Below are 21,241 nucleotides of genomic sequence, written 5' to 3'. Positions count from 1 at the left end.
TGCAAAGATGACAGCTACAGTATGAGTAACTATTATTGTTTTATGACCTGACTGTATCTGTGATATGAAATAACAGCAATCTACACTGTCGCCTAGTCCGTGTGCATTTTCTTTTCTACAATACATTTAACATACTAATTACCACCATGTTGAGGATGTGGCTGCAGGAAATTGGTGCATATAAAGTTAAACAGTTGCATATAAAACCCACTGATTGTAACGGTTGGTACTGTCCACAGTGTTTACTCCACACACACTACTTTAGTAGACGGGGGAAGTGATGGGTACTACACAGGGGCAGAGCTAGAGAACTATTCATGGGGTGGCAAGAGGGTGGCATGGAGATTTTAAGGGGTGGCAGTCTGACAGAAATATATCCTATATTTGCTTATTAAATCATAAACAATTGCATATCAATACTTGCTTGATTAACATTGCTGACATGCAAGGTCAGATAACATTTGTCATAAAATGAAACCAATAGAAAACGAGTTCTTATTCAAGCATGTTACAATGATAGATGCATGAGGAACATTTATTGCTACATCTGGGAGCATCCACAAGGTTCTAGGTGCTTATCTCTGGGAAGACAAGTATTTTCTCATCAGGAAACCAAATTCTGAAAGATGATAGAATGTTACAGGCTGGCCTGAGACCTGTAGTGTGATGTGACTGTGAACATTGACATTTCTTTGTAGTGCTGCTGGCATTGTATATAGCATGGTACCAATGATGCCTTAAGCCCATGGCACAATCAAAAAGTACCCAACCAACACGTTTGTTTGGTGTAACCATGGCTGTCTGTCCTTGTTTGGTCAGATTCAACATGTTCCATCCTTGTTTGTCCGTGTTTAGCCTGCCATGGCACACAAAGCAAACATTCTCTAACAACTACCAACATTTGTTGGCAGTTATATTTCTGACAGCCATGGAAGGCAGCATTAGCCCCATCTCTCCATGCATCCATAGATATTATTACTATAGATGGGTCACGTCTTGCTTGAATCCCATCGTCTTTGATGCATCTCATCTCTCCAATAGACCCTTCTCACGGGGGCCATTTTGTGTCGAAAAGGCAGGGTAAACACAGGTACAAGCAAAACACTAATGAGGGTTTCAAACTTCCAATCATGGAAAGTGGAAACCCTCATTAGTGTTTTGCTTGCACCTGTGTTTAGTCTGCCATTTCGACACAAAATGGCCCCCGTGAGAAGCGCCACCCGGTAGATCCGCCCCTGCAACCGGAACTGGCAAGTATGGCGCATTCAAATGTTCCTCGTGCTCTTGCAGGTTCGAAAAGTTCAAGTAGCAAAATGTAAACAAACTGAAGCATGTATGCCTAAAAGCTGCAAAATGGATTTGAGTGGCTATCGTTTCGTTTCACAATTCAAGTGACACACGACGAAGAGAAAATGGGCATCCGATATTTCCAAAAGTTGTAATGTTACTGTAATTATACATGAATTTTACCAACACTTACTGGATGAGAGGGGATCATGTCTATGTTCCCCGGGTTCTATATTCCCCGTTTTTCACTAACCTCTCCCAGCCCCCACGCCAAACCTAACCTCCCCCCATGCCTAAAGCTAACCTCCCCCAGACCCTAACCCAAAACCTAACCTCTCCCACCCCCACGCCTAAACCTAAGTTCATAGAAAGGGTTCTATGTTCCCCGGTCCCACAAAAACGGGGAACATAGGACCCGGGGAACATAGGGATGACCCCGATGAGAGCATGGATGAGACGGCTTCCAGGCATGCACTCATTAAACAACATATCACTAACTAATATCACAGAAACTCAACAGTTTGGTCTTTCCTCATGTTGAACTTGTAGTTAAAATATTTTCGACAGCACTTGAAGGCAGCACTGGCTAATGCTAGGCTAGTGTCCGGACCACCATACATGTTTTAGCCTGCTAGCATAAATCGATGGCTGTTGCCCTTTTAGGCGCCCTGAGTCCGTGGCTAGATAATATTTCGTTATCATTGTAATAATTTTGGTGCTATGAGCCTCGGAAGAGGTGGCCCATGTTCTGAGTGTCCGTAGAGTAACATTCCTAGTAACGTAAGCTGAATCAGCTAGCGTTAGCTAACCCATGATGCTTGGCAGCAAATAACTAACAGTTTGTAGTCACTACTGTTAGCGGGTAGCTGTCTGATGGTGCGCTTAATAGGAAAACAGGGAAGTGAATAACTTGTGCAATAAGCGTTACATTGCAAGGGTGCCAACTTAAGACCTTCCAAGAATGGACCTTAATTTTTACTCTGACCTGACGGATGGTTGTCCTCAGAATGTTGATTCTGAGTTTTTGGACTCGCAAGCATATGGTGGATACACTGAGACAAAGGTAACGTTCAAGTATATTGGAAAAAGGCTATTTCAGGTCATGGAAATGCACAAGGTACACATTATTTAACCGCCTGTGGTCTGTTTTCAGTATCCAGGAGGCACCGAGAATTACCTGACCATCAGTGGAGGGGGTCATCCCTTCCTTTCCGCTGAGGTAAGACCTCGTAATTAGATAGTTGTGTATGATTACTTTTGAATTGCACGAGAGTTGCTCATTCATAACTCTCTTCTTCTTTCCCCATATTTAGCAGACATTCCATACTCCCAGCCTTGGGGACGAAGTGTTTGAGATACCCCCCATCTCTCTAGACCCAGACTCTGCACTAAGCGTTGGTGATGTAGTGTCCCATTTTGGGGAACTGTCCGATGGGTCAGAGGGTGCTGGGGGGCCGTCGGGCCCCGGCAGCCTGGTTAGCAACCTGGTAGTGGGGGCCAATGACCCGTCCTTTGCCTCCACCTTTGTGAACCCTGGCTCCCAAGGCCTGGAACACTTGAATCTGGGAGTGATGAGCCAGGCCGGAGGGGGGGCTCTGCTCAGTTCCTCTGCACTGGTGAGCACTCTACCGGTGGAGAGGTGTTTGTAGTGTATGCTAGTGTTCACTATCCTAATATTATCTGTTGATTAAGTACAATGAAGTATATTTGTCTTGGTGACCAGAACATTCTGTCAAAAATTTGCCTCGGCCTGTCCCCCAACCCTCTTTCCAATCATCCCTCTGCAGGAACTCGGCAATTCCAATGGGTCACATTTTAGCAGCTCCTCCCCCATGACCATTGACGTCCAACTTGGCGATATGGGACATGGGCTTTTGGGAAGCAGTCAGCTGTCCACTATTAACCAAACAGAGCTGGCACTGGGTCTTGGGAGTGGGAACATTCTACCTCGGTCAAAGGCACTTGACCAGCCATTGTCCGCAACACCGTCTCCAGCTGGCTCCTTGCAAGATGAAGACATGGATGATTTCAGGGTGAGGGTTCACACCTATAGAGCTCTCGACAGTCATGTGATGTTTCTCGCCCCAGAAGTGAATTCCCCATTCATTTTCTCCATAGACATTTTGAAAAATCCGTATATAACGAGTTTTAAGGCTTGAACCAAGCCAACCAGTCTTCCAGAGAATCGTGAGTGACCATAAAACATTTCACTTCCAGCAAAAACAAAAAATAAAGTTTTTTTTTTTCTGAAAGTGAAGTGTTTTATCGTGACTCATGATTCTCTGGAAGACTGTTTGGCTTGGTTCAAGCCTTAAAACTCGTCGCATGACTGTTGAGCTCTTCGGAGACGTTTGCTCGGTCGGTCTTGCTTAACTGTATTGAGTGCAAGTCTTGCAGCTAATATGGGTTGTCTGTCTCTCTCCCACTTGTTCACTCCCTGCCTGCACTCTTCCGCTCAGAAGAGTGTGCTGGTAGACTCTCCCATGTCTCTCTCCTCTGCCTCTGTCCTCTCCCACATGTCCTCCCATCCAGCTCCCCCGTCTTCTGTCTCCATGGCCGCAGCCAGGAGGGGTGGGGGCAAGCCGGCCACCGTAGCCTCTGCGCCAGTGGGCGCAAAGAGAGGGAGGAAGAAGAAAGACCCCAACGAGCCCCAGAAGCCCGTGTCGGCCTACGCCCTGTTCTTCAGAGACACCCAGGCAGCCATCAAGGGCCAGAACCCCAACGCTTCTTTTGGAGAGGTGTCAAAGATCGTGGCCTCCATGTGGGACAGTCTGGCTGAGGAGCAGAAACAGGTTTGCGCACATGCACTTAAAGGCATTGTTTATTGTTGGTGGTGCCCCCTTGTGAAAGGTCTCATTCCAAAATGCTATATATCATTCTTGAACAGATGTCTTTCAAAAAACAAAGACTATTCTGTCATCTAAAATCTAACCACTGTCAGAAAATGTCTTAAGACAAGTCAACTTCAATGTATAATTTGCTTTTAGACTCTCTTGATATCTACAACCCACTTTGAAGTTGAAAGTTGGTGAAAGATAATGACTAATGTTATTTATTTGTAACTCGTTTTTTCACCACTAGGTGTATAAGAGAAAGACGGAAGCAGCAAAGAAGGAGTATTTGAAAGCGTTGGCAGCTTATAGAGCCAACCAGCTCTCACAGGTAACATTATCTTGTCCTCCAAAGAAAACATTTTTCTCTCTCCATTTATTTGGCTTGTCTAACTCATCTCCCTTGTCTTTACCCCAGCCTTCCAGTGAGGTGATGGAGACTGGTCCTCCTCCACCAGCAGTCAACCAAACTCCTGCGGCCCCATCCTATACTGCTCACCAGCCCATCCGTCTGCCTCTTTCCAGCCCTGAAGAGAACACCATCACAAACATTTGTGCCTCCAACATAATCCTGGACGTCCCAGAGGTGACCACACGTTCCCGGGTAAACAAAGTCTCAGCTACGGCGGGCGAATCTCCCCCGGCCCAGCCCGCCATCACCAAGATCATAATCTCCAAGCAGATGCTGCAGGTTGGGGGCCAGGTGGTGACCTTGCTGCCAGGAGGGGTGCGCACCTTGCAGCCCGCGGTCTTTGTGTCAGGCGCCTCACGCCAGCCCCCTCCGCTGCAGCAGATGCATAATGCGCCGCCTCCGCCGCGGCTCCAGCTGATGGCGCCCGCACCGCCCCCTTTACAGGCCAAGCCGCGCGAGGGAAGCGCCGCGCTGGGCCTCCCCGCTTCCGTCACGGCCACGCCTCCACCTCCTCTCCAGATCAAAATCGTTCCCGCCTCCTTGCAGGTCAAAGAGGCCGTGCCAATTATTGTTACCACTACAGCGGCTGCCAACTCAGTCGCGTCGTCCACTGTGCCTACATATGCCCAGTCCGCACCCATGGTGGCTGTGCAGTTGGTGAATTCCAATGACTTGCCGGGAAATCTAGAAGAGGAGGTGGATGCAGAAGTGTTGCCTTCAGAAGAGGTAAATAGTGGAGCAGTTTTCTCCACAAATTAAATATGGTAATGTAGTGTGTCCTGTAGAATTGTTTGTATTTGTGGAGGTAATTTGGACTCCGTTTTGTTCTTGCGTCGAAATCAGAATCAGTCCTCTAGTATGCTAGTGTTGCCTGGCATTGTTGTGTTTGTGTTGACTAAGCAGACCAGACCAGGAAGAACTTTCATCTATTTATGTGTTTCTAGTTGTGGGGTGGCACTAAATCAGTGCACAGGCTATATATAGGTACTGTATATATGCCTATTATATATATATAGCTAATGACATTAATTCTGCTTTTTCAAATAATTTCAGGATGAGATGGAGCTGAATGAGTCCAGTGGACTCCAGTCCAGCGCCCGCTCTGTCCTGAGTGTGTGTGTAAGGGCCGGCTGTAACAACCCAGCAGTGGAGAGCCAAGATTGGGACAAAGAGTACTGCAGCAACGAATGTGTAGCCACTCACTGCAGGTGTGTGTGTGTGTGTTAGGGGGGGTTGAAACTCTTATTTGGAATATGGAAATTATGGAAATAAGACTCTTTCAACAATAACCTGACTGTTATTGATACATATTGGCCATTTGACACATAATCTTCATGTAATTCTATAATACACAAAAGACCACTGCACTTATTTGGTAAATGTGTTCACATTTTACTAGTACGAACATTTAAGAACAACTCTTGGTATTATAACTCTTGGTTAGAAATCTTTGTCACGAGAGTGCTGTGATCATGATTTATGGCAAGTAACAATGGATTTTAATTTAGGGATGCACCAATCCACTTTTTTCACTTCCGATCCGATTCCGATACCTGAATTTGGATATCTGCCGATAATGATATTATGCCGATACCAATATTTTTCTTGAATATACAGTATAGGCAAAGATTTGGCCAATTAAAGATTTTTTTTTAAATATACCTTGCAAAAAGCAGACAAAATTAAGAAAATATACAAGGCAAAGAAGGATACTATTATACATGGGCAAATTACGGCCTGCGCTGGAATTGCAAAAAAAAAAAATATATTATATATAGGTATATATATATATATATATATATATTCTTTTTTTCTTTTTTTCTTTTTTTTTTCAATTCCGATGCGATCCGTGAATTAGTGCCATATCGGCTACTGATATTGGATCGGATCGGTCCCATCCCTATTTTAATTGTAAGGATACATAACAATCAAATGTCTACCTACAGTTAGGTCCATATGTATTTGGACATTGGACACAATCTTCATAATTTTGGCCCTGTACACCACCACAATGGACTTGAAATGAAACAATCAAGATGTGCTTTAAGTGCAGACTTCCAGCTTTAATTTGAGGGTATTTACATCTAAATCAGGTGAACAGTGTAGGAATTACATTACATTTTAAGGGACCAAAAGTAATAGGACAAACTAACATAATTATAAGCACCATCCATTTGGCTGAATATGAGCAGATAATATTGCCTGAAACACTTCAGAATTCATCCTGCTGCTTTTGTCAGCAGTCACATCATCAATAAATCCATTGACAGCCATACATATGGCAGGATAAATTCTCAAGTGTTTCATGCAATATTATCCGCTTATATTCAGCCAAATGCTTCAGAACTTACTGGACGATGTTTGATTATTAGTTTGTCCAATTACTTTTGGTCCCTTAGAATGTAATTTCAGTCCCTTAAAATGTAATGTAATTCCTGGACCTAACTATATTTTTAGGCATATACCACAGAAAATAACCCACAGGATATTGTAAATTTTCCTATACAAGTATTGATATTTGTATTAGACCCAAAATATTTGTGTTGGTCCGGCCCTCTTGCAGCCAGTGATCATATTAACCATGATAACGCCTGAACAAGAACCTTTTCTTTCTGCTTCTTTGTCTGTTTCAGGGATATATTCATGGCCTGGTGCTCCATCAGGAATCTGAGCATGGGAACAGTGAAATAAACAGCAGAGCACACGATGCTCATCGGAGATAAATAGGGCACCTGTTTTTCACAGGCACTGGGTGTTAATAGTTCTAGGATGGATGCAGTGAGGCAGAAGATCAATAGCTTCATCCAGCAGTATGTATGTCAACTAGACTAATACATTCAAATGAGTAGGCTTTTAGCTTCATCCAGCAGTATGTATGTATGCAAACTAGACTAATACATTCACATGAATAGGCTTTTAGCTTCATCCAGCAGTATGTATGTATGCCAACTAGACTACCGTAATACATTCACATGAATAGGCTTTTAGCTTCATCCAGCAGTATGTATGTATGCCAACTAGACTAATGCATTCACATCAGTAGGCTTTCTTTTCCCAGCAAAGTTCAATCAGAAATGGTTGTCAAAACGTACATTTCACTGCAAATACCTGTGTCATAGTTCTTTCAATGTTTTGTACAATGTACATATCCCATATACTGTATGTATGTATGTGTATATATGTATGTATGTATATATATATATATATATGTATGTATGTATGTATGTATATATATATATATACACAATCAGGGTATCCACGGGGTCGTCAAAAGTATTAAAAGTTGATCAATCAATTTAGACAAAATTAAGGCCCTTAAAAAGTATAGAAAATTCTTATTATATTTTGTAGCTATTGTGCAGATGGCGTTAAAAAGAGCATATGACGTCCTACAGTATATCGATCGCAGACCCCTGAATTTAATTTAGTGGCAGACTTTGTGATATCAGCAAATATCGTATTTTCGTCCAAAGAAGCTATACAATATTGAATCGTGATGAAACTTGTGATTTACAAGGTAAAGGTCTTAAAAGGTATTGAATTTAACTTCAGGATACCTGGGCATATATATATATATGTATATATATATATATACATACATACACATGTATATATATATATTTATTGCTGGTGTTTTTGGCATACATACCATTCTTTTAACTAGATTGCAGGTACAGAACTGTCTGGAGTGTGGATTATGTTGCAGCTTTCAGTCAGGCCCCAGTGGACTGAAGGGCTGCTACAGAAAAGCTGAGCCCAATCATGGACTGTGAAAGACTTTCAACAGACCGGAAACGCATTCATACAAGGACTCATTGCGTTAAGGGGAGTGGAGGGGCTCTTTATTTTCTGATAGAACAGCCCATACAGGTTAGTTTATCCTACTCTTGTACTGTACAAGTCTGTTACAGGAGTTAGTTATATTTGTACTTTTTTACAGCAGCTAAAGGCATTGATGGTATAACGCAAACTGTCAATTTCAGCCCTTTTGTACATAACAAAAATATAGGTCTTTTTGTGCCTCATGTCCCTTATATTCAAGCATGAGAGATGGACTCAGCATTTCAATTGAATTCGCTTTATTTTTTGAAGCAGAAACAAACTTTGTATCATAGAACATCTGGTTTTTGTACTGAGGTTATTTGCCTTTTAGGCGTAACATTGCCTTGAGGTTTTTGTAAAAGCAGTGTTCAGTTCATTGTCAGTTGATGAAGAATAAAGTTTACTTTGACTTTCATGGTTTCTTAATAAATGAGCAATAAATGCTCAAACTAGTTTTCTCATTTTCATTATTTTTCTCTCAGTCGGGCCGAACTTCCACTATTGGACATCTTGAGATGAATAAGGGATGCAATGTAATTAATTCCATGTAGTGTTAATCATTAAGAGAAGACTCCAAAAACTGAATGTGTCTGCTCCAGGGACGGCGCTACACCGGGGCAAGGGCGGCTATAGCCAAGCCAAGCCCCAGTTAAGCCCCCTCAAGCATTTTAGTATATTTTTTATTAAACAAATGTGTAAAGTTGATAACCAGCCATTCTTGATTGATTGATTTAATTTATTTGATAATTGTTAAAAAGATACGTATACAGCTGCCCAGCAGGAATACATACATTTAAAATATTTAGTTTGTGAACACTTTTACTTTTACATGCTATCCCTTGGATCTTTAGTCTCTATATCCATGAATAAAGTCAATCAATCAAAAGGCTTATTTCCATTGTGGACTTTTTCTTACCCTGATATTAACCTAACCAATCATCACTCCTCATACCTAAACCTAACCAATAATCACTCATGCCTAAACCTAACCAATCACTACTCATGCCTAAACCTTTGCATGTGAAGGTTTTTGCTCAAAGATTGTTTAAATAATCAGACTGCATTCATCTTTAAGTCAGCAGGCCAGACCATATGGGATATAGATGGCATTTATCTCTATGGCATATAGATGTGATAGAGATAGACAGTTTATCTCTATGGCATATAGATGTGATAGAGATAGACACTGTGTTGATCTCTATGGCATATAGATGTGATAGAGATAGACACTGTTTATCTCTATGGCATATAGATGTGATAGAGATAGACACTGTTTATCTCTATGGGATATAGATGTGATAGAGATCTCGATGGCATATAAACACGGCTTATTTCCATTGTGGACTTTTTCTTACCCTGATATTAACCTAACCAATCATCACTCATGCCTAAACCTAACCAATCATCACTCATCATGCCTAAACCCAACCAATCATCACTCTGCATGTCTAAACCTAACCAATCACTCCTCATGCCTAAACCTTTGCATGTGAACGTTTTTGTCATTGCCTTGTGGCCCCTTGTAGTATTACAGCTATATACTATATATATTTTATATTCTTTGGCCAAATTCATTTAAACACATTTATTTTGAATGTGCCATATCCGGTTTTATTTGGGGGCGGGGGAAACTTCATTATACACTCTGAAGTCATGAAAATCAACTATTTTCTTAGCACCCCCACATATTGGTCTAGCCTCCCCCGGGGCAAACACCACATACTGATACTTTAATTCAAATACATGTCACTCTTGTGTTAGAATGAGTAAATGGGCATTGACACTGTTTTTATATAACCCTTGATCAATTCTCATTAATCTTTTATTTTTTATTTGTCTATAGGCTACATACGTGCACTGCGAAAGTAGCGGCAGCATTAATAACCAGAGACCAGACTATATCAAAAACAAACACACAGTGGCGTTTTTCATGCATGCTAGCAAGCGAAACTGCTGTCTGTCTGACCACAGACTGTAGAAAGAGATGCAGGATAGCCAAGCGAATGTGATTGGATGCACGTTTGACGCTAGGCCAATCACAGGCAGAGAGGGTGCCTCCAGCCTTCGCCATCATCCGGAAAAAAATATTGCCTCACCCAAGCCCCCCTTAGAAAAAAATCCTGGAGCCGTGCCAGGTCTGCTCCCAAAACATAAAGGTTGTTGGGTGAAGTCAGTGAGGTGTTCTCCTTTGTTCCAGAAAGTCATTCCTTTACACACAGAAATTGGGGAAGATAAACACACCAGTTAATGGCACTTACAGGGTTCCTAGGCAAGTGTGTAAAGTATGGAATTTATATTTTCCGAGTATGGAAAAATATTTGTTTCCAGACTTTTTCTATTGTGACTGACTACTAATTTTTCTAAATAATAAAATTCTGAATTAGACAAAATAAATTGATAATACAAGCAAGTGTTTTATCATGGGATCAGAATGTAACATACATGTTAACAGTTGGATTTTAAAACCATTTACATTACTTACATAAACATCTAGCTGTACTCCCAACCCGGTCAAAATACACCAATTTGTCATGCCCCCTCATTCTGAGATTTCTTTCTTTGTCACACACACACACACACACACACACACACACACACACACACACACACACACACACACACACACACACACACACACACACACACACACACACACACACACACGGAAAAATATACCTGAGATAAGATTAGTTTGCAAATATTGCATTCTTTGTTGTCTTTAACTTCCCACAATTACATCCACTTTCAATGAGGCTCATTTATTGTACTGGATCTCATGGTCAAACTGAGATGTCATCCATGCAGTCTTGTAGCCTGGTAAACCAGCCGTCACATGAAATCTAGCAGTCTTGGTCCAGTGCTTGCTAAGTTATCAGGGTCATTCAGGAGACTTTGACGATGGAGGCTCTGCTAGGTGGATCCACGCGGTAAAGCCCCAAGCCCAGGCACACCGGTTGAGTCAACTCAGCCTGGAACTCATGCAGCTGGGTAAATGTGCGACCCACTGCAGTAAAAGTGATGGTGCCTTCCCCAAAATTCACAACTACCACTATTCGGACCACTATTCGGTTGCTCTCCAAGGTCGCAGAGAGAACTTTCTTGGATTTGTTATGGTAGGCAAACAGTTGGCCCTTGTCGTTGCGCGTCAGGCTCCAGGACTGCGCGTTGGTTCCGAAGGCGCAGTTGTCTTTGCCCTTGCGCCGGATACTCTCGTAGGACACGGCGATGTCCCAGTATCCCTCCGCCTCCACCTCCCACAAGTGGGTACCAGAGGCGAAGCACTGGGTGGAGAGGACCTGTGGGGCTTCATCAAAGCGACCCCGTTGGCTGGGATAGTCCATCTTGGTTTTCACTCTCTCTACCGAACGGAGGTCAGGGGAGATGCCAAGGAACGGACTGGCAGTGTTCAGGTCCAGTGTGAGAGTACCTGAGAGACACATACACACAGTATTGATACTACCCCAATTTGTAATATTCAAAAGTTAAAGTGCTAATCCAAAAGACTCTTTGTGACATCTTTGGTGATAAGCAGTAATGTGTTGTTTTTTCACCAGATTTTCACCAGATTTTTCCCAAGAAAGGCCGACCAGCCACGAGAGGTGTTTAGGCTATACAGTTAAATGTAAAAACTTTAAAGGGGAACTAATACCCCATTCAAGACAACTCGGACCACCGAAAGAATTTGTTCTGACCTGTAAAAAGTGAATTGAACGGTCGTCCAGGCCGGAATTACAGCTCGGAAATTCGGGTATCATCCAGAGCTCCGCTTTGTCTGAGTTGACGTCATAGTCACATCAAAATGGAGACTTGTATCGTTAATGGTAATCACAGAATTATTATAAAGACATTTGTTAACATTTTAACACAACATTTGATGTCTCAATTATGTAATGTATGTTTGTGTCATGTACGTTTCACTCTGATTAGAGCAATATGTGAAATTCAGCATTCGGTTAGCATTGTTAGCTAGTAGGTAGCTACAATGCTACACGGGTTGCTATAGCAACCTGTAGCCTGTGTTCGGTTTCCTCCATGGCCCCCCCCGTCCCATGGCGCTATTCCCCTTAGTTCCTGTCCTCGCGAACAGGTGCCCTGACCGACCAGAGGAGATGCTAGTGCAGCAACCAGGACTCATACCCCACCGGCTTCTGACCTGCAGAGACGGCCAATTGTGTCTGTAGGATGGTCTGACCAAGCCAGAAGTACTGCTATCGGGAATTGAACACGCATCTCTGCGGTGGTAGACAAGTGCTTTTACCGCTACACTATACAGACACCCGAGCCTGGTTTCTATCACTGTTCAGTTTGACATCCGGTCTAGAGACCGCCCGCCTGTATCAAGCAATTTCTATCCAGTTTTCGAGTTAGAATAAAACAATTGAGAATAAAAAATAAAGTACCGTAATTTCCGGGTTATAAGCCGCACCGGAGTATAAGCCGCAGCAGCAAAATTGCCTGTTTGTTACATATATAAGCCGCACCGGACTATAAGCCGCAGGTGTTTTAATGTTTTTTTTTTTTTTTTTTTTTTTGAGTTTTAATGTTTAATTACCATATGTAAGGGTTCGTGCACAGAGGGGATTGTCGGGAAAGAGATGGCTGTTTGAGGAAGCTCCCATTTATTAACATTTCAACAAAACAACATAACACAACACCACCTGTGTTTTTTTTTACAGTGCACACAGTGTCCGCGGTGTGGTGAAAAGAGCGCAAGAGAGGAAATTAAAACAGAAGTGGATTTATAGTTAGAAAGAGTGCTAAAGAAGAGAGAATTCCGTTTTTTATTTTTTTATTTTAGTTACTCACAGTACTATTGACCAGTCCAACTCAAAAGATATTCGGCAGTTTCACTTTGAGCTCTTGTTCCGCCACTGTCCATCAATGGTTATGACGAGTCTCGCTGGGTACAGTACGCCAAAGCGATATCCATTGACTGGATGGACTTCTGCACGTTTTCAAACTTGTTTTCAAGCTGCTCAAAACCTCTGAGCGATGTCGGACTTAATCGATAGTGTTTCACGGAGTAAAAGTTAAGCCCAAGCCGTGTATCTCCAGCCTCCAGCAGGTGAGTCATTTCCTCATTCATGGCGGTGATTGCTTCGTCTCTTTTCTTTCTGCTTACTGGTTTTCAGTCTTGTGCTTCTTCCAGCAGACATTCGCCCCACTCTTTAAAGTTATTCAGTTGGTTCTGGTCACCTTATTCATTTTAGATCAGATCGCTAAAACATATTGTTTGGTCTGGTGTAGCAGCTGTCTAGCTGAGCGCCATGTTCACCGTGATGCCGGTTGATTTCCGCCAAATGATGTCAAGTCAAGTCAAGTCAAATTTTATTTATATAGCACCTTTCATACACAAAGGCAATTCAAGGTGCTTTACAAAAAAATAATCGAAAAAACAAGCAGCAAAGCAATGCACATAAAATGTGCAGATGAAGCTGTGTAACCTGTAAAATCCATCGATTTTGGAGGTCACCGAGTGGCCGTTTGCTGAAAAAATCCATAGATAAGCCGCACCGTTATATAAGCCGCAGGGGCCAAAAAACGGGGAAAAAGCCGCGGCTTATAGTCCGGAATTTACGGTAAACGATTTAGAATAAAACATGGACATACCAAACGATGTATTCCAAGAAGTACTTGAAGAAACTTGACAGATCCATAATGTTCCATCTTTGAAGCCACCACAGAAGCTTTGTACCAGAAATGTAATCGACAAAAGAGACATTTCTGTTTCCTAACCGTTTACGCATCCAACTGAAAAGCGAATGGGCGCAGACTAGTGCGAAGATAGCCTCCAGGGTCCCACCCCACCAGAGAACAATTAAAGGCAGAGACCTTATTGTTTGTGAATTGTGATTGTCTTTACCTACCAATAAAAATGCCAATTTGACTGGATGTTTTCAACAGATGACAAGTTTGCTTACCTAGTTCTTCTATCTCTGGAACTGTGTGCTCTTGCAGTGGATGATCAACCAAGAATCCTATGTAGGGATTAAAAAGAAAATGTATTTCTATATGGTTTTTCATCCTAATAAAACAGACAATGCATCTAGCAGGTTGGTCTAGTGCTTAAGCTGTTTGCCCTGAAACTAGACAGTCACAAGTTTTATCCCCAGGATGTCCAATTGTCCAAGTTCTGTTGAAAACAACCGTCCTTGCTCCCATGCAGCATTCCTGCACTTTGACCCCTCTGGTGACCTAAAGACTAGTAAACAACCCCACCATATTATGGCAACTGACGTGTTTAAAAAAATCCTAGTAAATGCTGTGTCATACTATGCAAATAGCAGGGGGGGATTTCAGGCTTGCAGCCTGCACTCATTCTTACCTGCAATGGTAGAATAGATATGGTGCACCCGCGTGTTCTGCTTGTCCAGTGCCTCTGTGAGCGTCTGGTTCTCCACAGAGTAGCTGTAGGCTGGTTGGAAACAAATCATCCAGTCAGACAAGCACAGGCATCATCACTGACCTGCCGTCACACACTCGCACCGTACAAATACAAACACATGTGCACACATCAGTGTTTCCCGTGGGTTTGCTGCCTTGTGGAAAGGAAGGGGGGGGGGGGGGGGGGGGGTTGATCAACCTAACTAATGGATGTGTGTCAGGCTTGTAGGTTGCTATCTTCAGCTCACTTCTCTGTCTTGTCTTTTGTCTGCCATTCGTGAAGCATAGGGAGCAGAGAAACTAGTATGACAGCAAAACCCGAGTTGAAATGAAACAGGTGCACGTGAATTAGGCCAATAACATAAATAAACTTATTTTGATTATTTATTATATTATTATTATTTTATTTATTTATTTATTTGGGGGGAGGCAGCACCCTTCCCCAAGGCAATGGTAGGGGAGACCCTGCATATGTCCAAAACTAGGCTGGGTCATTGACATACCTAGAGGTGGATAGAAGTGAAGATAATATTAGATGTAATGACTTGGGAATCTTTTCAAATGTCTATCATTGTCATCTGCTTACCATAATACAGAACAATGAACCACAGGCAGAGCAGGACCACTGTGACACTGTTGAGGGAGTTGCCGGGGTTCACTTTCTGCTTCTGTCAAGATCCATATGAGATGCATGACATGTTAAAAATGAACAGAATCTAGATACCCTTTGAAATGACTGAGATTCCATTTTTAATGAGTTGGTGATAAATGTGGCTCACTTCACGCTGGATGTCTTCTTGCAGTTTTTTGATGGAGTCTTTGGATTCCTTAATTTGTCCTTCAAGTGAGCCGAAGTGCTGGTCCATGTAGTCCTGTTTTCGCGCACGCACGCACGCACGCACGCACGCACGCACGCACACACACACACACACACACACACACACACACACACACACACACACACACACACACACACACACACACACACACACACACACACACACACACACACACACAAATACATTGGATTTCTGTAAGCATTGCCTTTATTTTGTGCTGCTATACAGTGTTTGCAGGGGAGGAAATGTGTGTGTCTGCCAATTGGTCCGTGTGTGCGTGCGTGGGTAAATACTTAAAGTATTTGTCAGAGTCTTGAGGACCAGAAAATCCTGTTTCGCCACAACACAATCAGAACTACAATCAGGCATGTGGATTCCCTTGCCGTGTTCCAGTCCACTCCGTTTACAAGCAACTGTGGCTACCCTACCTTTGAAAAACCAAACTGATACAATGTACAGCTCCTGAGAATGTCGATTTACAGTAGATTGCTACAACAACATGATTTACATTGTGTCCAGTAGGGTAACACAGAGGTACACAAGAGTAGTACAGCAAACTCACCGTCAGCTTCCTCCCCAGGACGCTGGAGGCCTCTGCGGCCAGGGTCAGCTGCTTGCTCTCCAGGGCACAGAGGTTGCAGATGTAGCGCCTGGTCGTGCTGCAGTAGTACTTCAGAACCTCGTCCTCGTGCTGCGAGCACCTCCTCTCCTGGAGGTCGGCCAGGGGCTTGACCAGCGGGTGGCCCGTGAACGCCGGCAGCTCCACGTGGCCCCTGACGTGCTCCTTGCACAGCGACACCTCGCACTTCAGACACGTTTTCTCCGCCAGCGTGGTCTTCTCCGGGCAGCAGTCGCAGTACACACGTTCTTTCTGCTTGGTCTGCAATCAAAAATCAGAAAACATTTTTGGAAAAGGGACAAGGTGTGCTAGACATTTGTCACACATCACATGTAAGGACTAATAGGTCACACTCCTATTAAGTTTGGGATTCACATATATGATCTAGACCAGTGATTCCCAATCAGGTGTACCTCTTGGGGTACTTGAGCAGCTTGCAGGGGGTACTTAAGATCGGGGATTACAAATTTATTTCCAAAATGATAAAAAAAAAAAAAAAAAAAACATCATTTCATAGGCCCATCTATCTTGGTAAAACTGATGACTTTTTCCAAATGAAAACTGTCAGAATTGTATTAAATGGGAGTTATTCAAATGATTTCCGTTTAATAATCAGATGTGATAGAGAGGCATATTAAAAGTTTAATGAGTTCAATAGAACAAATGTAGGGGAATCATCAACATGCATGAGTGAGGTGGTACTATTGGCATAGCAAAACAGCTCAAGGATATAGGACTAAAAAGTTTGAGAATCACTGATCTAGGAGGATGTAGGTGGCAACTCGCAATATGATACAAGAAGTGTTCACAACAAGTACCCTCCTCCTGCAGATCTCTTTGTAGTCGTCTGCGATGTTGGCCAGCGCGTAGCCCTTCTGTACCCCGACAATCCTTCCAAAGTTAGCCCTGCAGTCCGGGCAGCGGAAGGGTATTTCTGAGGAATGGTCTATCATGCCCTCCAGACACACTAAGCACATGCTGTGGCCGCAGGGCAGCTGGCGAGGCTCAGTGAAGATGTCCTGACAGACTGGACAGGTCAGCAGCACTTCAAGCGGGCTCTTCTCCTCACTTGCCATCTTGTTCCAAGCACTTTTTCCTTCAAAGAAAGCGAGTGAATCACACAAGTGGACACAGGGAAGGTTTCTGCGGAGAGCTCGCACGGTGGTGGCTCACTCGCTCTCTATGCAAACACATTCCAAGTCGTTTGTTGTGAATAGCCATGAGCAAAACCAGTGTTAGTGGGAGCATATACACTCAAATGACTGCCTAATGCCTACCTTAAAAGCCCTTAGTTTTGCTTGTCTTCTGTCGTATGTGTGCACTCACTGTCAAAAGTAAAAGCATTGCTGAGTTTATGCTTGTAGGCTACTTCCTGGTAGGGCGGGGCACAAGAGGAGGGATCAAGAGTCAATTATGTGAGAATATTGTACTGTCAATGGTGAGAACCCATTTTCTTACAGAGAAGCTATAAAACGAAAACCACATTAAATATGAACAAATCAGCATATATTTGCTTAAACTTCTTTTTCAGGATTTGAAAAAGAGCAAATAAAAAATATGAAATGCATGTCATGTAAGGAAATGTTTCAGAAAATACAGTGTCTTTCTGAGGCAAAATCCATCAGTCAAGTTTATCAAGGAACATTTCACTTCACAGTAGTTTTTCCACTGTTTACTGTGGATATGAGCATTCCAAAACTGTGTTGTGTTTGAGGAAGTAATTTCACCTTGCTTGAACTTACCTACAACAGAAGCCATAAAACAATTAATCTTGAAGACCAAAGGTGATTACTGGGTCTGGCATGAACCACCACCATCGTTATGAAGGCATGACCTGTATGGGAGGAGGTTATGAAGGCATGACCTGTAAGGGTGGAGGTTATGAAGGCATGACCTGTATGAGTGGAGGTTATGAAGGCATGACCTGTATGAGTGGAGGTTATGAAGGCATGACCTGTATGAGTGGAGGTTATGAAGGCATGACCTGTATGGGTGGAGGTTATGAAGGCATGACCTGTATAGGTGGAGGTTATGAAGGCATGACCTGTATGGGTGGAGGTTATGAAGGCATGACCTGTATAGGTGGAGGTTATGAAGGCATGACCTGTATAGGTGGAGGTTATGAAGGCATGACCTGTATGGGTGGAGGTTATGAAGGCATGACCTGTATGAGTAGAGGTTATGAAGGCATGACCTGTATGAGTAGAGGTTATGAAGGCATGACCTGTATGAGTGGAGGTTATGAAGGCATGACCTGTATGAGTGGAGGTTATGAAGGCATGACCTGTATGGGTGGAGGTTATGAAGGCATGACCTGTATGAGTGGAGGTTATGAAGGCATGACCTGTATAGGTGGAGGTTATGAAGGCATGACCTGTATGGGTGGAGGTTATGAAGGCATGACCTGTATGAGTAGAGGTTATGAAGGCATGACCTGTATGAGTAGAGGTTATGAAGGCATGACCTGTATGAGTGGAGGTTATGAAGGCATGACCTGTATGGGTGGAGGTTATGAAGGCATGACCTGTATGAGTAGAGGTTATGAAGGCATGACCTGTATGAGTAGAGGTTATGAAGGCATGACCTGTATGAGTGGAGGTTATGAAGGCATGACCTGTATGGGTGGAGGTTATGAAGGCATGACCTGTATGAGTAGAGGTTATGAAGGCATGACCTGTATGAGTGGAGGTTATGAAGGCATGACCTGTATGAGTGGAGGTTATGAAGGCATGACCTGTATGAGTGGAGGTTATGAAGGCATGACCTGTATGAGTGGAGGTTATGAAGGCATGACCTGTATGGGAGGAGGTTATGAAGGCATGACCTGTATGAGTAGAGGTTATGAAGGCATGACCTGTATGGGTGGAGGTTATGAAGGCATGACCTGTATAGGTGGAGGTTATGAAGGCATGACCTGTATGGGAGGAGGTTATGAAGGCATGACCTGTATGAGTAGAGGTTATGAAGGCATGACCTGTAAGGGTGGAGGTTATGAAGGCATGGCCTGTATGGGAGGAGGTTATGAAGGCATGACCTGTATGAGTAGAGGTTATGAAGGCATGACCTGTATGGGTGGAGGTTATGAAGGCATGACCTGTATGGGTGGAGGTTATGAAGGCATGACCTGTAAGGGTGGAGGTTATGAAGGCATGACCTGTAAGGGTGGAGGTTATGAAGGCATGACCTGTATGAGTGGAGGTTATGAAGGCATGACCTGTATAGGTGGAGGTTATGAAGGCATGACCTGTATGAGTGGAGGTTATGAAGGCATGACCTGTATAGGTGGAGGTTATGAAGGCATGACCTGTATAGGTGGAGGTTATGAAGGCATGACCTGTAAGGGTGGAGGTTATGAAGGCATGACCTGTATGAGTGGAGGTTATGAAGGCATGACCTGTATGGGTGGAGGTTATGAAGGCATGACCTGTATGAGTGGAGGTTATGAAGGCATGACCTGTATGGGTGGAGGTTATGAAGGCATGACCTGTATGAGTGGAGGTTATGAAGGCATGACCTGTATAGGTGGAGGTTATGAAGGCATGACCTGTATGAGTGGAGGTTATGGAGGCATGACCTGTATGGGAGGAGGTTATGAAGGCATGACCTGTATGGGAGGAGGTTATGAAGGCATGACCTGTATGAGTGGAGGTTATGAAGGCATGACCTGTATGGGTGGAGGTTATGAAGGCATGACCTGTATGAGTGGAGGTTATGAAGGCATGACCTGTATGGGTGGAGGTTATGGAGGCATGACCTGTATGAGTGGAGGTTATGAAGGCATGGCCTGTATGGGAGGAGGTTATGAAGGCATGACCTGTATGAGTGGAGGTTATGAAGGCATGGCCTGTATGGGAGGAGGTTATGAAGGCATGACCTGTATGAGTGGAGGTTATGAAGGCATGGCCTGTATGGGAGGAGGTTATGAAGGCATGACCTGTATGGGAGGAGGTTATGAAGGCATGACCTGTATGAGTGGAGGTTATGAAGGCATGACCTGTATGGGTGGTTATGAAGGCATGACCTGTAGGTGGATGTTATGAAGGCATGACCTGTATGAGTGGAGGTTATGAAGGCATGACCTGTATGGGTGGAGGTTATGGAGGCATGACCTGTATGGGAGGAGGTTATGAAGGCATGACCTGTATGAGTGGAGGTTATGAAGGCATGACCTGTATGGGTGGAGGTTATGAAGGCATGACCTGTATAGGTGGAGGTTATGAAGGCATGACCTGTATGGGTGGAGGTTATGAAGGCATGACCTGTATGAGTGGAGGTTATGAAGGCATGACCTGTATGGGTGGAGGTTATGAAGGCATGACCTGTATGAGTGGAGGTTATGAAGGCATGACCTGTATAGGTGGAGGTTATGAAGGCATGACCTGTATGGCTGGAGGTTATGAAGGCATGGCCTGTATGGGTGGAGGTTATGAAGGCATGACCTGTATGAGTGGAGGTTATGGAGGCATGACCTGTATGGGAGGAGGTTATGAAGGCATGACCTGTATGGGAGGAGGTTATGAAGGCATGACCTGTATGAGTGGAGGTTATGAAGGCATGACCTGTATGGGTGGAGGTTATGAAGGCATGACCTGTATGAGTGGAGGTTATGAAGGCATGACCTGTATGGGTGGAGGTTATGGAGGCATGACCTGTATGGGAGGAGGTTATGAAGGCATGACCTGTATGGGAGGAGGTTATGAAGGCATGGCCTGTATGGGAGGAGGTTATGAAGGCATGACCTGTATGAGTGGAGGTTATGAAGGCATGACCTGTATGAGTGGAGGTTATGAAGGCATGACCTGTATGAGTGGAGGTTATGAAGGCATGACCTGTATGGGTGGAGGTTATGGAGGCATGACCTGTATGGGAGGAGGTTATGAAGGCATGACCTGTATGGGAGGAGGTTATGAAGGCATGACCTGTATGAGTGGAGGTTATGAAGGCATGACCTGTATGGCTGGAGGTTATGAAGGCATGACCTGTATGGGTGGAGGTTATGGAGGCATGACCTGTATGGGAGGAGGTTATGAAGGCATGACCTGTATGG

The 21,241-nt window shown here is 43.7% G+C and overlaps 2 protein-coding genes across 5 annotated transcripts; one reads left to right on the top strand and one right to left on the bottom strand.

The window, feature by feature from the left end:
• Nucleotides 1-1,946: 1,946 nt before the first annotated feature.
• tox4a (TOX high mobility group box family member 4 a) lies at nt 1,947-8,875 on the top strand. 2 transcript variants are annotated; one of them, XM_083659503.1, is made up of 9 exons: nt 1,947-2,350; nt 2,441-2,506; nt 2,601-2,903; nt 3,075-3,320; nt 3,750-4,079; nt 4,369-4,449; nt 4,537-5,256; nt 5,584-5,738; nt 7,164-8,875. In XM_083659503.1, the coding sequence occupies exons 1-9, from the start codon at nt 2,249-2,251 to the stop codon at nt 7,219-7,221; spliced, it is 2,061 nt and encodes a 686-aa protein (XP_083515629.1). In that variant the 5' UTR covers nt 1,947-2,248; the 3' UTR covers nt 7,222-8,875. The 2 variants fall into 2 exon arrangements, with proteins under 2 accessions (XP_083515629.1, XP_083515628.1); XM_083659502.1 differs by having other exon boundaries at nt 3,747-4,079.
• Nucleotides 8,876-10,420: 1,545 nt separating this feature from the next.
• On the bottom strand, nt 10,421-17,524 carry LOC310797173 (E3 ubiquitin-protein ligase TRIM21-like). 3 transcript variants are annotated; one of them, XR_014553714.1, is made up of 8 exons: nt 17,013-17,505; nt 16,138-16,455; nt 15,516-15,608; nt 15,323-15,404; nt 14,678-14,767; nt 14,274-14,330; nt 11,029-11,779; nt 10,421-10,559 (listed from the first exon to the last, which is right to left on the bottom strand). XR_014553714.1 is itself a non-coding variant. In XM_083659514.1 (8 exons), the coding sequence occupies exons 2-8, from the start codon at nt 17,268-17,270 to the stop codon at nt 11,235-11,237; spliced, it is 1,443 nt and encodes a 480-aa protein (XP_083515640.1). In that variant the 5' UTR covers nt 17,271-17,290; nt 17,472-17,524; the 3' UTR covers nt 10,462-11,234. The 3 variants fall into 3 exon arrangements, 2 of the variants coding, with proteins under 2 accessions (XP_083515640.1, XP_083515639.1); XM_083659514.1 differs by having other exon boundaries at nt 10,462-11,779; nt 17,013-17,290; nt 17,472-17,524; XM_083659513.1 differs by having other exon boundaries at nt 10,462-11,779.
• Nucleotides 17,525-21,241: the final 3,717 nt, after the last annotated feature.

The sequence above is a fragment of the Poromitra crassiceps genome, assembly GCF_964638095.1.
Source record: "Poromitra crassiceps genome assembly, chromosome: 23".
In the NCBI taxonomy this organism is placed as follows: domain Eukaryota; kingdom Metazoa; phylum Chordata; class Actinopteri; order Beryciformes; family Melamphaidae; genus Poromitra; species Poromitra crassiceps.
Note: the sequence above shows the minus strand (reverse complement) of the source record. Positions and strands in the feature narration are given on the sequence as shown.